Raw genomic sequence first — 20,556 nt, 5'->3', positions numbered from 1 at the left:
TTTAAAATTTTTGAGAAATAAAGCATACATACATTATATGTTTAAAGACTAAGTGACAGTATGCAATATTGTTATTCTAAAAATAGAAAAATAAATCAATATATATTTTAAGTTCTAAAAAGAACAAGAAGCATAAAACTGCCGTCGAGTCAATTCTGACTCATAGCGACCCTATAGGACAGAACAGAACTGCCCCATTGAGTTTCCAAGGAGTGCCTGGTGGATTCGAACTGCTGGCCTTTTTGTTGGCGGCCATAGCACTTAATGACTACGCCGTCAGAGCCTAAACATTGTAATACATGGTCTTTATAAAACACACATAACTTCACATAAAATATAATTATATATTCTAAATACGTAACTACTATATATATTACTATATTTGTTATGTAGAAAGTTAAAGTTCCTAGCTTAACTCCTCCCACTAGCTATTAACTATAGTTTGTGTGTATTTTTTTCTACGCACATCCCAATATATGTATTACTATTAGTATAAAAAACGTATCCTACCATTTAAGTATTTTTTCCCAGTCAACTATGTATTTTGGACACATTTTATGTTTTTTTATTCAACTTCTAATAAACATATTTTCTAAAAGAGTAAAAAGCCCTTCCATAGTTTGAGAACATTTTTCCCCTGAAATGAGTTTGAAAACAATAGTTTAAAATTTACCTTACGTTGTAAAATCCTAAACGGACTCTAAATATTTAAGCGTTCACTAAATGTAATGTATTAAGGAATTTTAAAATGAGCGTGGGGCTCTGAGTTGAAGCTTTTTCAAAGTTTTTTTTTTTTAACTCTACCAAGATTTTAATTATGGAAGCTTCATTTCCAGCTCAATCAGTCCTTGTAATTGCTCTAAATTCCACATATAATGTAAACAGTTAAAAAAATTAAAAATTAATTATTTTAAGCATATAATCTTCGGAGTCGCACCACATCCGTATAAGCAGACTCCTCCCCGCTCCTGGGGAAAACCCTGCCTAATATTTATAACGTTATGACATACTGTAATACTCACAAGGTGGTTGTAGAAGTATAAACACGACTGGAGTTATCTGATTGGCTGCTGGTGATGTAACACTCATGTCAATACTTCCCAGTGAACGCACGTGTTCGACCTTTTATTTAAATTTCCATTTCATCACAGCAATAAGACACTCGGGGCGGTGCATTTTCTGTGAAATGATTATTGCCTTGGGCCTGAGTTGCTGCTCGCATACACAATGCATCAGAGGAGGAGGTATCCACGGTTGTAACCTCCTCGCGTGAAAGGCACCGCCTGGTCCAGTCTTTGTGAAGGAACAAAATTAAGTTCACTTCCTTGGGCACCGCCACCCACCCCCGACCAAATGACAAGGCTGGAGCGCAGCTCCCACCGCACAGTTATTTCCAAAGTCCCAGGTGAACTCGTAGCGAGAGAAGGAAAATGTGCGTCCCGGGCGCGGGTAGGTGCGTGTGGGCAGCGGGGAGGCAGCCAGACCCTGACACTCGCCAGCTGTTTGTCCTCCGCGTAGCCCGGCCCCGGCTGCACACGTCCGCCCCCTCCCCGAGACCCCCAGCCTGCTGCCCGGCCTTTTGTCCCCCGCCCTCGGCCGACTTCCTTCCCCGCAGCCGCACCCCCGCCCCCAGGCCGGAGGCGCGGCCCGGCCCCTTTCCCGGTCCCCTGGCGCCCCCACCCTACCCCAGCCCAGCCCCAAGCCCAGCCCCCCTCCCCCAGCCCGGCCCCCACCCTTTCCCCCTCCAGCGGTTACTGCTACCCCGGTGCATTGTGGGCGCACGGTCCGTTGTTCATTTGCCATTCGACCTCCGCCAGGGCCTGGTCGGACGGAAACGCTCCGCCGGCTTTATTGTCGGTTCGTTATGTGGCGGAGCCCAGCAGTTTAATGTGCTCCTCGCCCTCGGCGCCTCGGCAGCCGGCGGCAGCCTTGGGACTCCTCGGTGCGCCGGAGGAAGGATATCTGTTTTGGAGGGTCTGTGTGTGCGCGCGGCTTTAAAGAAGAGGCAGCGGAGGGTCTCTCCGCACTCCGCCTCTCAACTTCGAAGGCCCCACGCGCCCCCGGCTCGCTCCTCACCTCTCCGCCGCCCGCCCCCTTCTCCGCGCGGGACGCTGCCGGGCGCGCAGCGGGGCGGGGGTGGAGGACGAGGAGAGCGGCCGGAGGCGGCGGCCCGGCGGGCGGCGGCGGACGCGAAAGGTAGCCGGGAGCGAGCGAGAACCGGCCGGGCGGGAGGGCGAGGCCGAGCCCCGCGAGACCGGAACGCCGGGGGCGGGGGCGAAGCGGAGGGGGAGCGCGCGGGACGCGGCCCGAGGCCGTGCGCGAGCCGGGGCACCGGGAGGCGGCGGCGGCGCGCGCCATGTCGTTCAGTGAAATGAACCGCAGGACGCTGGCGTTCCGAGGAGGCGGGTTGGTCACCGCCAGCGGCGGCGGCTCCACGAACAATAACGCTGGCGGGGAGGCCTCGACTTGGCCTCACCAGCCCCAGCCGCGACAGCCCCAGCCGCCAGCGCCGCCAGCGCCTCAGCAGCTCAATGGGCGGGGGGCCGACGAGGAAGTGGAATTGGAGGGCCTGGAGCCCCAGGACCTGGAGGCCTCCGCTGGGGCGGCCGCCGCCGCCGCCGAGGAAACCAAGGAGTTGTTGCTCCCGCAAGACGCGGGCGGCCCCACCTCGCTGGGCGGCGGTGGCGCGGGGGGGCCCCTGCTAGCGGAAAGGAACCGTCGGACTCTGGCCTTCCGAGGCGGCGGCGGCGGCGGGGGTCTCGGCAACAATGGCAGTAGCCGCTGCCGCCCCGAGACCTCGGCGTGGCGCCTGAGACATTTCAATGGGCGAGGGCCGGCGACTGTGGACCTGGAGCTGGACGCGTTGGAGGGGAAGGAGTTGATGCAGGACGGCGCGTCCCTGAGCGACAGCACGGAGGACGAGGAGGAGGGGGCGAGCCTGGGCGACGGCAGCGGGGCGGAAGGCGGCAGCTGCGGCAGCAGCAGGCGGTCTGGCGGCGATGGCGGGGACGAAGTCGAGGGCAGCGGCGTGGGAGCTGGCGAGGGAGAGACTGTCCAGCACTTCCCGCTTGCGCGACCCAAGTCTCTAATGCAAAAGCTACACTGCTCGTTCCAGAGCTCCTGGCTCAAAGATTTTCCTTGGCTGCGGTATTCCAAGGATACTGGCCTTATGTCTTGCGGCTGGTGCCAAAAGACCCCTGAGGACGGGGGAAGCGGGGACCTTCCCCAACTGGGGCATGATGAGCTTTCGCGAGGGACCCGCAACTACAAGAAAACCCTTCTCCTGAGGCACCACGTCTCTACCGAGCACAAAGCCAACGCCCAGGTAGAGTATATCCTGCCTTTACTTTCTCAGATTGCTTCGGGAAAGGCTTATCAGCTAAAAACCCCGTTTTCCTGTGTGAAAGCATGGTTCCAGTTAACAGCTATGCGGGGAGCCTATGCGTGGGGGTTTGGAAAGCCTGGGAACAAGTTTTCAAAGTTTGTGTGTGTGGTGATGGTGGGGGCGCAGAGTGTGTTTCTCCATTTATTTTTTTGTGACACAGATTTTTTTTTTTTTTTTTTGGCGTCATGAGATTGAATCGAAAGTTTGAGAAAGTGAGACTGAAGTTTTTAACGTAAAAGGTTGACTTGGCGCTGAAAGACTTTCTTAGCCGTGGTTTTAGAGAAGGCGCCTTATGTTCATAGTCCTTTAAGATTGTGTGCTGGTGAAAGTCAAATTTGGCAACTCTTTGAAGAATGAATTAAACACTTTCCTAAACCTTTGGTGCACCCCTTTCCGGAAAACTTCTAACCAGAAAGTTCTTTATATCAGGTCAGGATATTGTGAAATATGAGAGGTGTATAGATGTAGAGGAAGCTATTTTGGATAACACTCCTTTCTCGTGAATAATTTTACTAAATTCATTCCCATTGAACTTCTTGCAGAGGGAAAAAGGCTTGCTTTTGGTTAACTATTGTAGTTTTTGTTTACCTTGTTTGCGTCTATCTAGATTTCTTGGGTTGAGCTATTCTAATTTTCAACAAGTTGCTTAAAAATGCAGTTTACATTAAATACTTTAAAAAAACTTAGCATTGGATTAATCCTTAGCATTAATGTGAAGTTATTTGCATCAACTATATGATTTGAACTGGTAAGAGAATTTACCAAACTACCAGAAATCATAAGTCCTTAGTTATAAAACAAGCTGTTCTTAGTCCTTGTTTTGACATTTTCCAGCCTAAAGATAGTAGTCTTACCATTTTGATAACCCTTTTCAAGCCAAATAGATCTTTCAGTCTTTTTAGATAACTTGAGTTGGTGAATGTAATTCATTCTTTGTATTGGTAGCCAGTCGTTGATTTTAGAAAGTCAGCTCTCATAGTCTTTCTTTTATTGGAGTGATCTTGCCATTCAGCGAACTTTTACTGAAGTTAATTAGGCACCATCCAGTGGCCCTTAAGCATAGGAGTATCTCAGAAGTTAAGGCTTTAACTTTGTAGCACAGGGCTGTGCTTTTCCCAGTGGACAGTCCAGTCGTTTTTGCACAAATTTTAGTTGCTTGAATCCTGGAAGAGAAGTCATGTTAAGATATAAGGCCCAGAAAGGTTAAGTGAATTGTCCGACTAGAACCTACAAGGAATGCTGTAATGGAGAAAGAATGGGTTTTGGAGTAAATCTGGATTCAGGTCTCAGCTTTCTGCAGTTATTAGCTTTATGAACTTGGGCGGTGGAGTGAAATAAAACTAACATTTCCTTGTCTTTCGTGTGCCAAGCACACATTTACCTTACTCTGTACTTAGTTTTATTCCCATTTTACAGAAGAGGAATCTGAGTCTTTAATAACTTACTTTTAAAATTATTTAGTAAGATGGTTGAGTGGGGGGGGCTTATGAAATTAATACTTGCTTTCCAAATAATGGTAGGTTGGTTATTTAGAAAAATTTTTAAAAGACAGAATGAATTTTCTTAACCTACAGTGGACCAGTTACTCCTCTTATTGATGTAGTCTTTCCTGTAGGCAAATCTGAATGGGAACGCAAATTTTAGTTAGGTAGCTGCTTAAACCCATTGCCATCGGGATTCAGACTCATAGTGACCCAGTAGGACAGGGTAGGATTGCCTTATAGGGTTTCCAAAGCAGACTGCTACGTCTTTCTCCCAAGGAGTCATGGCTGGTTTGAACTGCTGACCTTTGGGTTGGCAGCCGAGCGCTTTACCACTGCACCACCAGAGCTTGGTGAACCTGAAATCAGAGGAAGGGGGATTAGTTGGATAACCTAATGGTATACTTTCTAGCAGTGGTACCTTCTTCTCCCTTTGGCATAAATCTAGATGGGGACATTCATTCCTAGGTAAATTGTTTTCTAAACTTACTGTCTAAACCATCCTCCCCTCCCTTTTCACCCTTGAACTCTCCTCTTACAGTTAAAACCCACAAGCCATCTCCGTTCTCTTAGAATATTCTTTCAGGAGACTGAGGACAACACAGTTTAGCCAGCCTAAGGCTCTGTATTGGCCTCCTTGATGGGATTTTGGGTGTTTCCACTCTGAACTGATCTTAATCTTTTAGTTGATAACCTTTGTATTTTCATTCTAACTAACCTTAATTAGTTCAGGGGATGTCTTGCTATTTTTAATCCCAGGTACCACCTTCATCTTTTTTACCTTCTTCGTGACAGGTTAATGAACTGACTTCTTGTATGGTCAGTTTTTTCACTTGCTACCTTGCAGCCTTCGATTTCCTGTAGGAGGCAGTATAACACAGCCTGTAAGAGAATTCTTGAGCTTAAGGTCAGGTGGACCTGGGCCCTAAGCCTCTACTTTCTTGCAGGTGGTGTGACCTTGGGCAAATTGATTCTAATTTTCTCAGGTAAAATACAGGATTTCTTTAAGGATTTAATGCATGCAAATATATTAGCAAATTATAGCCTTTATTTATTATCATTACTTCGTCACAGATATCTATATGTAACAAGGTGTGATTTTTATGGCCCTGTTCCGTATGTCCAAGTGGCAACAATTTTGTCAGTTTGAAAACCACTTTGTCTTGTGAAATTACTCTTGATTCTAGCTAGCAAACCAATTTTCCTTTCTGTACGTTCAGAGACTTTGGCCATCAGACTCTTTGAACATTCTGAGATTATTTTTTGTCATGCGTGTAGTATTTCTCAGCTTCGCAAAGATTATCTGGCATTAGCTTTCTCCTAGCTTAAAAACGTTGAAATGAGAGTTCTGAAATTCTGCAGACAAAAATTCAGTTTGATACTAGGGATAGGTAGTTCACTCTATTTTCTCCCCTTCCCCCTCCCCCCGCCCCCTTTTGGTGTATTCTTTGAGTGAAGTTTGGCCAAATCTAAGTATGTTACTAAGGGTTGTTTTCCTTAGGCTTTGTGTAAGAAATGTTCTTTTTCATTAATTCCTTGATCGTGGCCAAAAAAAAAAAAAATAGCACATATTCTTAAAAGGTTTGATATTCTGTTAATTGGATATTGGTTGTTATTATGGACCGCTTGTGGGAGACTCTTTTTAAACATGCTTTCTGAGCCTTGTATTTTAGCGATATCCATGTATTCTTTGTAAGGATGTGGGTGATGATACATAGTTTTTATTTTGAGTAATAGCTATCTTCAGAGTTGAGTTGAATTCTTAGCTCATTTGGGATTTGACCATTTGGTGCAGAGGACTTTAAAAGTAGTTTTAATAACTGATTAACACTTTTTGTCCAATTGGGACATTTTTGTAGTCTAAGCTACTCATTTTATCAACTCTGCAGCTTTCTAAGCCTAAAACATGCTTATAAATGTATGCTGTAAACAAAGTTAACTTTTTCAGAAAGTAAATACTGAGTTCATCCAAACAATCTGATTGAAATATGTTAATGCCAGCATTTGGAGCAAAGAAGGTAAGGCATGTCTACCTGTATTTGGCAAAATAAGGCCTGACATGTTTGATTATTTGCTCTTGACAGTGTAGGAAGAAAGTTTGAAAGACCTTTCACCAAGTTGGAGAAATTGATATGAAACAACGATGGGTCTGTGGCCCATTAAGTTAACATTGTACAATTATTATTGTTTATATAGGCTTTAATGTTTAGTCATTGTGTTTGATTCGGTAAGAGCTGGGTCATTTCCTTGTGTTTTTCCAATTTTTGGTGTTGCGTGTTTGACTTACACGTTATACCGCATCTGGGATTGGCATCTTTCCCTCTTAAATTAGGTAGATGCAGAAACCTGGAGATAAAGACCTATAAATAAAACCTTTTCCCTGTCCTGAAGAAACTAATAGTAGTCTAGTAAGGAGAGACAGACGTGGCAATAAAGTAATACAGGCACTATATTAGAAGTATGTTCAGGGTACAGTGAAGACATTGAAGGATGGGAGTGAATAATTCTACCTGAGAAGGTTAGGAGAAGCTCATAGAACTGGCTGTGGAACTTAATTTTACTGTAAGAATAGGTGTTGACTATGCAGAAGAGGACATTGACTTGAAAGAAGTGTCAGCAAAATGAAAAAAAGGTATCCTGTTGTGTCTGAGAGAAATGGATAGTTGGGTTGCCGACCAAGATGAAAAATTAAGTAGGAAGAGGTAGATAGATTTTAGGTCATGAAGACTTCTTGTAATGTTAAAAAGATTACATTTTATTCTGTTTACAAATGAGCAGCTATTTAGCCTTTTTAAGCAGGAGAGAATCATTATGAAATGTGTATCTATTGATGTTTAGAGGTACCTGTCTCTGCAGCATATATGGGTTTAGCTTTTGAGGAGAGAGCTGGTAATAAAGCATATCTTTGATATGCAAAGTCGGCTGAATGTTATAATCCCCTGAAGATTTCTACCCCAGACCTATAGGGTCACTATGAGTCAGAATCCACTTGATGGCAACAGGTTTTTTTGGGGGGGCAGGGGTGGGGGGCCACAAGAGAAGATGCTATCATGTAAGGAGACCAGAGAGGTGATGAGAATGGAAGACTGCAGAGGAGACCTTCCTGTCTTTCTCTACCAACTATTTGCATAATTAATTCTTCAGTACCTCTAGTAGGCATTTGACATTAAATGTGCTGTAGCCTTATTTGTCCTCATATTCTGTACATTAAATTTGACTTTTTCTGAATTCACAATTTTTAATTTGGAAGTGGAAATGAATATTTTCTTTTAATATATTCTTGCAGGGAGTTGCTGCTGAAAAAGTAGAGATTTTGATGTTTTTAGTGCTCTTTTTAGTTCACACTTTGATTTTTGTGTTGTAAATGTCTTTTTTCCTGCTAATCCATTTATTGAGAAAGAACTAGTTCTGAGTAGGCAAGTAAATATAAATACTTGTTGGCTTTTAGCTAAGTAGCATTTCTATATCTTTTATGGATTGACCGCAAGTGAGCTCTTTGAGGGTTACATCACTTGAAACTGAAGTTATCTTTTCTTTCACTCTCCCCCTCAAAGGATTGAACAACTGGATTGCCTTCTTGTATTCTCTACAAGTTGGTGGCATTATCTAGTTCCCCAAGCTAGAATTCTTGAAGACTTCCATGATTCTTTATATTCTCCCCTCCCTCCCACAGCTAGTTAATCACCAAGCTCTGCTCATTTTACCTTCCAGATATTTTTCCAAGCTTTGCATATTCCATTACCCCCCCCTTACCATTTTCCCTTCCCTAGTTAAGGCTTTTCTTTCTTGCAGATATATTGCACTGTTACAGTAGCTTTCCAGCTGGTTACATTACCTCCAGTCTTAACCAAAAAAACCCCACTGCTCTAGAGACGATTCCAACTCATAATGACCCTATAGGAAAGAGTAGAACTGCTGCCCCGTTGGGTCTCTAAGGTTGTAATCTTCATGTGGAAGCAGACTACCACATCTTTCTCCTATGGAGCGCTGGTCAGTTTGAACCACTGCTCTTTCAGTTAGCAGCCAAGGTCTTTAATCGCTGTGCCACCCTGATTAATCTTCTGCTACCACAGCCATCTCGTCTGTCTGCTAATCTAATCAGATTGCTCTTTGCTTCTATAGCTTTATAAGGCACCTACAGCACTGGTTTTTAATCTTCTGAGGGATTCACATCTCTTGATAATTTGATGAAAGTGAGACACTTATCTCAGAAAAATGTACATAAGTGCATATTTACATTTCATGGATTTTTTTGGATCACCTTGCAGTTCATTCATAAATCTGCAACTCTCAGGATGCTACAAACCATCTCAGTGCTTTTGCTTCTGCTGTCTATTCTCAGAATGCTCACACGCTGACCCAATCTTATATCCTTTTAAGGCTCTGCTCACATACTTTGTCTTCAAAAAGCATCCCCCCATCTCCCACAAAAAAACAAAAAACAGATTTAGACACACCATCTCTCTGCTCTCCTAACAACCTTATTTATATTCTTCAGTACCCTAAGAGTCTTCCCCAGTAGCCAAAGCTTTGATTGAGGGACTATACTTACTCATTTTAGTCCCCAGTGCAGACCCTGGTTAAAGTAGGTATTCAATTAATGCTTATTAAGTTAACAAGTGAAGTCAGAGTTTTTAAGCTTTTAGGAGCCTTTCCTCCTGTGAGTAAAATAATTACTTTTTTTGTTTGTTTGATTATGTCTGGAAATAAATATGAAGGTAATAATTTATGAGAATTTTAACTAAATGAACACTTTTCTATTTTCTGTAAAAATTGGACTAGTTGATTAAAAGGCCCTTCCAATATCTACAATTGAAGTTTTCCTTACAAGCATTTTCATGGTAAAATTCAAGACTTAACGTTTTATAGAACCTCAGAAGTAAAAAGTTGTCTGATTTTTCAAATCCATTTTCTTAAAATCTCCTTATGTAGCCAGTTTAGGCTAATGTTTGGGCTAAGTTGTGCCTTCCTGTTTGGGAAGGGGTTTAGAAACATTTTTCTACATTGGAAAAGACCAGTTGTAGAAATACTTAAACATTTCAGCAGTATACCTTCACTTATCAGTAGTACTTAATGTTACTATACTAAGAGTAGACTTAGAATGTTAGAAGGAATCAATGACACAAATCCCTTGAGTTTAAGATTTTGTCTCTACTACTAAGGATTTTGTATTTTTTGTTGTTGTTGTTGTTCAAGAAATAATATTGACTGTTTTAGTGCTGTGTGGTGTGTTTTACCCGAATTCCACAAAAAAACACTCCTTGGAGAGTACACATATTCTCGCCCTGGGCATATTTAATAGCTACCTCAAACACAGGGCAAAAAAAACCCACCTTTGCCCTCCCATCTATACTCCTAGCAACTCTATAGGACAGAGTAGGACTGCCCCTCAGGGTTTCCAAGGCCATAAATCTTCATGGAAGCAGACTGCCGAACGTCTTTTTCTTATGGAGGGGTTCAAACCACCAACCTTTCAGTTAGCAGCTGAGCGCTTAACCACTGCACTACTAGGGGTCCATAAACACATGGCATAGTGTGCTAATCAGTTGTGACAAAGAAGTCATTGGTGTTGCTTATAAAAATGGGGATGTTACTGTTGTAGTACAACAGTAATGAGAAAAATAGGAATTGAATAGTTGTGTTTGATTTGTATAGTTTTTGTCAAAATGGGCAAACGTTTTGCTGGATAGGCTGTCAGCTATTTTTGAAAATTAGGACATTTGGTCTGATAATGGCAGAGAATTTTGGAAATTGGGACTGGCCCGGAAAATACAGGTCACAGTGACCACAGCCTAGAATGATTGCTACAATTAGACAGAGCCACCTCCTCCTTAAAATGTACTGAACTGCAAGATATGTAAACTTCTGACAGTTCTCGACTTGTAAATTGCTAATTCAGTGCTTCCGCAAATACTTCATGGACGTGCTGGCAAATGTGATCAGTGTTTAAAAGTTTTGCTTTATCAGTTTTTTGCATACTGTTCCATTATCCCTGTTGAAACTTTTAAATATCTTGGATGTCAGTATTTTGGTTCTTTCAGTTGATTTCTCATACCTGGAAGTAACACACAAATTCTTAGATGGACTGTGTGGCCTGACGTTAGTTTCCAAGAATTGGGGTTATTGTGTATATGGCCTCCTGTGACTAAGAGTCGAATTAAAGCTAGTGTTTTTTATAATTTAAGCCATACCTGTGATTGGGGTAAGTGGAATCTTGTGATTGTTCAGGAATCTCACCACCATGTAGGAGAATTCTATTGCAGTCTCAACTGTCTTGCTCCCCTCACCTAGTTTTCGTCCTGATTACCGCTTCCTGTCTTCTAAGTATATCGGCTCTCCCAGCATGTTTACAACCTAGTATGTATCTTCCCATGTTTTTCTCCATGCTCATATAATCATAGATCCATATATATGTGTATGTTTGTAGACATTATTTTATTGGCCTAAATTTAATATTTTATGCTGAAGAAAATATAAAATTTTTCGTACTTGAAGTCATCATTTTCTTTCTTGTTTTCTGCTACAAATGCTTAAGCAATTTTTCTTTTGGGAAAGAAAGATTACCTGTTATTTAGAGATATTATTACACAAAACATGTGCCAGGCACTATTCAGGATGTCAGAAATCTACATCCCTGCCTTTAGGGAGCTTACCCACCTACTCACTGTATGAAGAAAGTCATAATGTTCTCAATGATAGAGTAACTTTGTGGTACTGCTTTATAATTTAAGAAAAAGGCTCAGGGATGGTGATTTGTCCAAGGACATGCAGTGAATAACTGCTATAGACAGCATTCTGAAATGTAGATAATGCTCTTTTATTCTTGCTCTTATGCAACACAACCTTAATTGCTTTATAGGAAATTACTTCAGTGTTGCTGTATAGAACTATAATGAAAACTTGTAGAGTTGATAAGAGAAGAAATATATAAACATTAAGAATTTTGAGTTCAGGAATTAATAACATAGTAAGTAGTATGATGCAAAAGAGAAGGCATTTTGAAAGTTGATTTAGGGATTTTTGTTGATAATGAAAGAAAGTTTGGAGGACTGGATTTAAATTCTTAAATACTGTGATGACTCCTCCATTATCTAATCCACATTAAGGTGGAGGCTATTTTGCAGAGTCTTTCAAATTCATTAGTATCACTGTCTTTCTAAGATGATGTCATTTTAAGGAATAACCAGATAAAGTGCTGTAGGATATTGAAACTCCGTTAACATTCAGGTTTGCCTTGATTTCTCCTGAAATCCTTGATAACTCTATGTTATGGGAAAATCTGATTATATTAGACTGACCGTTGGCTTGTGTCACTGTGAATATTTCCGTGATTGAAGCATTTTCTCCTTAGGGTCTTAACTAACTTTATCTCTAAAAAAAAAATTAGATTTAATTAACTGCATTGACCTAAAATATTTGATTGAGGTTTTTTTTTTTTTTTTTTACCAATACTTAAAATTTACCTTTAAATTAAAAAAAACCTGTTGCCATTGAGTCGCTTCCAACTTACAGCGAACCTGTAGGACAGAGTAGAACTGCCCCACAGGGTGTCCAAGGAGTGGCTGGTGGATTTGAACCACTGACCTTTTGGTTAGCAGCCAAGCTCTTAATCACTGTGCCACCAGGCCTCCGCCTTTTAAATAGTGCGCAGCGTATTGTCACTTGAATAAGTTCAGTCAGAGGGAGACTGATATATTCCTGTCACTTAAGGAGATAAAGCAAACTAATTTGATTCCTACAGATAAAAGTTTTTGTTAAGAAAATAATTGCTGTTTTAATTTGAACTAGTTTTTAGTAACAGCATTGGGTTTTATCATACCAAGCTGTTCATTCCTTTGTTCTCAATATTTGTGATCATAAACACTTAAGTTTCAAAATATGTAATGATTACTAACAATATATCTGAATAATGCTTTTTAAAAACTGACGAAGATGATACTTGTTTACCTTGGTTTGGGGACTTTAAAAAGTAAATAAAATTTAATGTTAATGTTTTCCATCCAATTACAGGAGTCAGAAGTACCATCAGAGGAGGGGTACTGTGACTTTAATAGTAGGCCAAATGAGAACTCTTATTGCTATCAACTTCTTCGACAGCTAAATGAACAGAGAAAAAAAGGTATTCTTTGTGATGTCAGCATTGTGGTGAGTGGAAAAATCTTTAAAGCTCATAAGAACATCCTGGTTGCAGGCAGCCGTTTCTTTAAGACTTTATATTGCTTTTCAAACAAAGAAAGCCCCAACCAAAACAATACTACCCATTTAGATATTGCTGCAGTTCAAGGTTTTTCAGTCATCTTGGACTTCTTGTATTCTGGTAACCTGGTGCTCACAAGCCAAAATGCCATTGAAGTGATGACAGTGGCCAGCTATCTTCAAATGAGTGAAGTTGTTCAAACTTGCCGAAATTTCATTAAAGATGCCTTAAATATAAGCATTAAGTCGGAAGCTCCGGAGTCTGTAGTTGTGGACTACAATAATAGAAAACCAGTTAACAGAGATGGTCTGTCTTCGTCACGGGATCAAAAAATTGCCAGTTTTTGGGCAACACGGAATCTTACCAACTTGGCAAGCAATGTAAAAATTGAAAATGACGGTTGTAATGTCGACGAGGGCCAAATAGATAACTACCAGATGAACGACAGTAGTTGGGTCCAGGATGGCTCTCCTGAATTGGCTGAAAGTGAATCTCAAGGTCAAACAAAAGTGTTTATTTGGAATGATATGGGCTCCCAGGGAATTCAAGAGACTGGCAAAACAAGGAGGAAAAACCAGACTACAAAGAGGTTTATTTATAATGTACCACCTAATAACGAAACAAATTTAGAAGATTGCTCAGTGATGCAGCCACCTGTTGCCTATCCGGAAGAGGATTTGTCATTCATCAAGGAAGAACCAGGTAAATACTGTATATTCAAAGGTACCTTGATTTTGAAGCTACTTCATTTTAATTCTAGTTGGATATAAACTTGAAGTATATTTTAAATGGAAATTTTTTGTCATTATTAAAGTAATGGGGGAGAATCACTCAGACAAGCATGTAATATTTTTGGTCTTTGTTTTTTCTCCAGGCATATGCAAGTGGGTTTCTCAAAAGATAAGTTAATATAATCACCCAGACATTGTATATATTGCTGTATGGAGTGGACTCTACTGCATGTGTGATTCTTTAACTTTCCCATACGTTTAGCTTCTGAGCTCACTTTCTTAGACCCAGCAACGGAAAAGATAAAATCTTTAGTTGTAATAAGTTACACAATCAGTTTATGTCATTTTAGAAGTTTTTAACACCTTCTTATTATTCTTTACTCTCAATTTTTCCTATTTGAAAATTTTCTGTTTTATAGGATTTTGCATATTATAATGGGATTATTCTAATGTGTTTAGAGCTGCTGTTCTCACCGCAAATGTTACAGAAGCTGGGTTAAATTTGTCCCACTGTCATCCTCTTATTTTCATTTTTGTTAGCATTAGTTGAGAGCTTCTGAGACTTTTCAATCTGTCGCCTAAGGAATGCATATACAAATCTTAGCATATCACATTTATGGTGTGGGGATATTTTTAACGTGAGTTGGAGAACCATCGTTGAAGGGCATAAGTAGAAAGATTAGATTTTTGCGCTTCCTTTACCTTCAGTTTAATCTGCCTGTGCCGAATTTCATATTGTTTGAAAAAACAGCTCAGTGGGTTTGAGGTTTCCTGTGTATACCCCAGGCTTGTCCACCACTGTAATAATTTACTTATTTGAAAATCAGCATATGTGTATAAATGAACACTTATTTGCTGATATTTTTCATACCTTCTTACTTGTTAAGTTTTTAACAGTAAAATCCTTGAAGCAATTTCTTCAAAGTATTAAGGGTAGCTAGACCTCCTTAGTACTATCTTGCTTAATTATTAATATAGAAGACCGTGAAGAGTTATGTTGTTATATTGTCTTTCTGCTGCATGGATTAATACTGTTTAACAGTATAGTGGGAACCCTGTAGTGTTTTTTTTTTTAAGTACATATGCATACAGACACACACTCATTGTTTTCCTTTAAGGAATAAGCACATCTTTTGGTTAGCATTTGATTTATGGCAAAACTAATCAGAGCTAACCCCATTCTTAACATAAATGCCTGGTTTATTTTATTAGAGTGATTCAAAGAAAAGAAAAATGCTAACATTTTGGACCAAAATATGTACTTTCAAAAATAACATTACTAATGATTATCTTAGCAAACACCCCTAGCTATGACTGTATCGATGGACTAGGCCCATCTTACACTAAGTTTTGATTGTCTAATATGCTTTCAGTTTTTCTTTTGTATCTCATAAAAGAGAATTTTATCCTTATGTTATTCGTATTCCTTTTATATCTGATGAAACTTGCTTATATCACGGATTTGATGGTTGTATCAGTCATGTGCTGTGTTCCAACTGTTAAACATTTTCAACTTTTCTGTGCCTCCAAAACCATCTTCATTTTGTGGCAGAAAATGAATCTTGTGAGCATTATGATTAGAAAGTAATGTCATATAAAGCAGGGTTTGACAAATTTTTACTGTAAAAGGGCCAAAGAGTAAATGTTTGCAGTCAGCTACTCAACTTTGTCATTGTATTGTGAAAGCAGCCATAGACAATGTGTGAACAAACGAAATGTGGGTGTGTTCCAGTAAAATTTTATTGCCAACTCTTGGTATAGAGCAGTGGGTATTAACCATTGCAGCCACACTGGAATTGGTTGGAAGCTTTAAGGAGTTCCTCCGCTAGTGATTTAGGTTTAATTTGTTTGAAATATGGCCTGGATGCTGGTACTTTTAAAAACTGTGCACATGATTCTACTGTGAGCCAAGGTTCAGATCCACTGATACAGAGGAGAAAAAGCTCACCTTGAGTCAGAAATAGGGATTTAAAAACCAACTCTGCCACAATGTAACCATGGCCAAGTTAAGTAAAACTTTTTTCTTCAGTTTCATTGTCTTTAAAATATGATACTTGCAGGATTATTGTGGAAATTAAATGATAAACATAAAAGCACAAGAAATATCATGGTCATCTCAATCCCCCTTAAAGTTGGGAAAGACTACTGAGGTTATTTAGTTTTCCAGTGCAGTGTATTTTCTATACACACGCACACACGCTTTATTTATTTTTCCCCTTTACAGCCTCAGCTTGACCTTCTGCTTGAATACTTGTGCATACTACTTTGTAGCCTATTCCAGTGTAGCAGGACGGTGGTTATGTAGAAGTTATTTCTATTAAGCCAAAATTTGCTACTCTGTAATGTCCTGATTCTGCCATCTGAAGTAGTACAGTATGAGTTAACTTCTAATTAATCGCTCTAGTTTACCTGTTAACCCTTCAAATACAAACCAAAAGCCCATTGCTGTCAAATTGTTTCCAACTTATAGTGACCCTATGGACAGAGTAGAACTGCCCCTTACGGTTTTCAAGGAGCAGCTGATGGATTTGAACTGCTGACCATTTGGTTAGCAGCTGTAGCTCTTCACCACCACTCAACCAGGGCCCCTTCAAATGCTAGACATTTAAAAATTCTCCCTAAACCTCCTTTTTCTAGGCTAAATGCTGCTCCTCCCACATTTGAATTGTAAACACTCTTACCATCTCTCTTACAGTTATACATACCGTATAGTTTGCTTTACACTGAAATTTTGGTGCACAGAATTGAACATAACTCTCCAGGCACCTTCTGTCCCATATAGTATTCAGTTTACGAAGGTTGAAGACTTCCTTGTTGAGCTAGCAAAAGTAGAGTGGCTGATTTCATATTTCGGACTGTTTCACATGAAAGCCTTGCAGTTAACCACTAAACTAGTTGTTAGGGGCGATTGAGTAGGTTCCGACTCATAGTGACCCTATGTACAACAGAATGAAACACTGCCTTGTTCCTTCGCCATCCTCAATTTTTGTTGGTGTCTTTGAGCCCCTTGTTGCAGCCAAAGTTGATCTTGATCTCATTGAGGGCCTTCCTTTTTTTAACTGACCCTCTGCTTGACCAAGCGTGATGCCCGTCTCCAAGGACTGGCCCCTCCTGATAACAACATGTCCAAAGTACGTAAGACAAAGTCTCGCTGTCCTCACTTTTAAGGAGCATTTTGGCCATACTTCTTCCAAGACAGATTTGTTTGCTCTTCTGGCAGTCCATGGTACAATCAGTATTCTTCACCAACACCATAGCTCAAAGACATCAGTTCCTTTTTAGTCTTTCTCATTCATTGTCCAGCTTTCTCATGCATATGAGGCAATTGAAAATACCATGGCTTGGGTGAGGTCTCAAAGTGACAACTTCGGTTTTTAACACTTCAAAGAGATCTTTAGTAGGGCCCAATTTAAAAAAAAAAAAAAAGTCGTAGTGAATTAGTCCATCTGCAAACAATGGTTGACATATTTGGATTTGTGGTTCCCATGTAGGAACTGTGACTTCCCCAGGGTCTTAAGCCCACAGTTTGTAAACCGTGACTCTAAAAATATTTTCTTGCTGGTAATGTTGAAGCTGGTGTTAGGATGCCTCATGAAAATCTGCTGTAAGATATAGAGATATACCCACACTGTTAGAGACTTTTTTCAGATGGTAATTTTTAACCTTAAAAAGAAGTTAGTATATGTGTTTTTGACTCACTTCTGGGAATTGGTTCAAATCCTTTTTGGTACAGAATAATACTTGAAAATGGAACTCAGGAAAGGTTAGGAACTTCTGTCCTTTTACTGTTTAATTTTGTTTTGTGGGGCAATTGAAACTCTCAGCAAAAACTAAAGCCTGGGTAATCAAATTAATGCAAAACCTTAATTCTTGCCTTGCTGATGTGCAACCAGAAAATGTAAATTTCAGTCACATAAAGTAGGTAGAAATCTAAGATCAAAAATTAAGTTGGAGAAATACAAATAACTAAAGCCTCAATTGTTTTTGATCTTTTGATGTGCTGGCTGAGATGAAAACATGATCCTCTGAGTCTAGATTTTTATATTATGCCAGTCACACTAGCAATTTCCACCCATTATAAGTATCTGTCCTCTTTACGTGTATATGTACTTAATTTGCGCTTGAATATCTCATCTTGAAAAAAGAGTTTGAAATGACTGACAAAAGAAAAGTGTTCTAGGCAGTAACTTCACATTCTACCGTTGCTTATTTAAAACAATTAACAACAACAACAACAAAAAAGAGTGCCAGCCTTGGTGTTAATATGGTTGCTGTAATTAAGCTTTGAGCTACTAAATTGGCTCTGAGCTACTAAACAGTCTCTCAAAAGGAGGATCCTACAGGATGATAAAACTTTTCTTGGTACCTATTTCTGAAAGGAATTTCTCCAGTGGAGTTTCATGTCAGTGAAACTGAGTAGTATGATGGACAGTATTCTCAAAAGCATTTTCTAGTAAATGCAGATTATTATATAATTGATTTTTATATTTATCTTTGCTGAAAGCTAATATAACTCCATGTAGATGATGATGAATCTTCAAACTGTGTTTAATGCCATACAAGCATTCAGAAATAAAGTGGTTTTACTTGATCAAAGAACATATTTTAGAATTCTTTTAGATATTCTCAAGTTTCTTTCATTTACACTTCTGATGACAAAGTAGCTTTACAGCATTGGTGATTTTTATTAATCCTTAAAAGTAGAGTTGAAATCAGGTTCAAACTTTACATTTTCAATTTGCATACTTACCTTTTTGATTAAAAAGCATGTAATTCAATTATTTAGAAAATAGTTTTATTTGAGAAAAGACTACTCAAACAAGATAGCTTTAAGGAGTTGCTGGTAGCAGTCAGGTAGAACTGCCCCATAGGGTTTTCAAGGCTGTGGCCTTTCAGAAGCAGATTGCCAGGCCTGTCTTCCGAGGCGTGTCTTGGTGGGTTCAAACTGCTAACCTTTCAGTTTGTAGGATGCGTAACCATTTGGGCCACCCAGGCACTCCTTAAGGAATCCTAATGAGGCGTATATTTGAAGAAATTATTACTTCTAATTGCTGTAAACTCTTTAATTAGCATTATCTACTAACCAGTCCTTCTGCCCTTTTTTTTTTGTGTGTGTGCTTTAGAGGAGGGTTTACAGAGCAGTTTAGTTTCTTATTAAACAATACATATGTTGTTTTGTGGCACTGGGTGCCAACCCCATGACGTATCAGTTCTCCCCTTCTCGATTTTGGGTTCCCTGTGAGCATCTTTCTTGTCCTCTCCTGCCTTCTTGTCCTTGCCTTTGGGTTGGTGTGCCCGTTTCGTCTTGTTTTGTTTTGTGGTCCTGTCTAATCTTGTGCTGAAGGGTGAACCTCAGGAGTAACTTCAATACTGAGTTAAAAGGGTGTCTGGAGGCCATGCTCTTGGGGATTTCTCCAGTCTCTGTGAGACTAGTAAGTCTGATATTTCTTTGTGAGTTAGAATTTTGTTGTCCATTTGTCTCCAGCTCTGTCCGGGATCCTCTGTTGTGATCCTCGTCAGAGCAGTCAGTGGTGTTAGCGGGGCACCACCTAGTTGTACTGAACTTGGTCTGGTGAAGGCTGTGGTAGTTGTGGTGCCTTAGTTCTTTGGACTAATCTTTCCCTCATATCTTTGTTTTCTTCATTCTCGCTTGCCCCAGACAGGGTGGGACCAGTGGAGTATCTTAGATGGCCACTCACAAGCTTTTAAGACCACAGACGCTATTCAAAATAGGATGTTGAACATTTTCTTTATAAATCGTGTTATGCCAGTTGAGCTAAATGTGTCCCAAGACCATGGTCCACAGCCCTCAGCCTGGTAACTCTGTCTCCTCAGGGAGTTTGGATGTGTCTATAAAGCCTCCATGACCCAGTATAGTGTAACCAGAATGGGAAAAATGGCGGGTCATAGCCCTGCTAGAAACCTAATCCCCCTCTTAGAAAACATGGGCAGCATAAGGATGGTGGCCATTTGCTCCACTTTGAGTATGTGTCATTCCCCACGGTCCGGTCAGTAATTCAGTCTCATGCATCAGGGACCTGGAGGGGCTCACTGCGCCTCTCCGAATCTCCCATTCCTGTTCTGGTTATCATTGCGGATCACACATATTGTAAAAATTCGTGTCTGTTCCATTTCCACTGTGTCAGCTGTAACAGAACCAGTTCAAACTGGTTTGAAGCCCTGGTAAAGGTAGTAGATTTATGGACCTGGATTAGTTTATTTTCCTTTTAGGGGATTTCAGATTTTTTGCAATACCTTTCAGGCATCCTTTTGATGGAATGTAGTATGTTATGAGGGATGCGCTGCAAGTCAAAATGTTAAATCATTTCTTTAGAAACTTGCAAATTGATAAGAAATGGTAGTTTGAAGGCCTGATGCTGATTTGTAAAACAGAAATGTCCACCAACACCTAACACGCTGTAAAATGCATAAATGTGTAAGAGTCTTCAGTAGTTAATCTTAAAAAGGGTGATAGTAAGCAGCTATATGGTATCATAGAAATACTCTTTTCTCCCCCCCTTCCCCTCCCCCATCTGCTGTCTCTGACCCGAAAGATGACCTGTACGTTAAGAACCCTGTGGAATAGAGGCTGTGGCAGTACTAAGGCTGGGAGCTGAAGAAGCCTATGTGGATCAGTTAGAAGAGTATTTTTGTGACTTTTTTGCCTGCTAAGTATATTTTCTAAGCCCTGTAAACATCAGTCTGAGAGTTTTTACAAACTGAGTTTTTGGTTTCTGACACAACCTTCATATACTAGCTGAG

General features: G+C 40.4%; 1 protein-coding gene across 2 annotated transcripts in view; it reads left to right on the top strand.

Moving 5' to 3' along the window:
* Positions 1 to 1,228: 1,228 nt before the first annotated feature.
* The window catches only part of ZBTB10 (zinc finger and BTB domain containing 10), a 39,032-nt gene continuing 19,704 nt past the window's right edge, over positions 1,229 to 20,556 (top strand). The window contains exons 1-2 of one of the 2 annotated variants that reach the window (XM_049853990.1): positions 1,229 to 1,449; positions 12,877 to 13,765. In XM_049853990.1, the coding sequence (XP_049709947.1) occupies positions 1,354 to 1,449; positions 12,877 to 13,765 (985 nt within the window). In that variant the 5' untranslated portion in view covers positions 1,229 to 1,353. Of the gene's footprint in view, positions 1,450 to 2,277; positions 3,326 to 12,876; positions 13,766 to 20,556 lie in introns of those variants that run through there. The other variant, XM_049853989.1, reaches the window with a different exon arrangement.

Source organism: Elephas maximus, chromosome 15, assembly GCF_024166365.1.
Source record: "Elephas maximus indicus isolate mEleMax1 chromosome 15, mEleMax1 primary haplotype, whole genome shotgun sequence".
Taxonomy (NCBI): domain Eukaryota; kingdom Metazoa; phylum Chordata; class Mammalia; order Proboscidea; family Elephantidae; genus Elephas; species Elephas maximus.
This window is presented reverse-complemented; position numbering and strand designations above follow the sequence as displayed.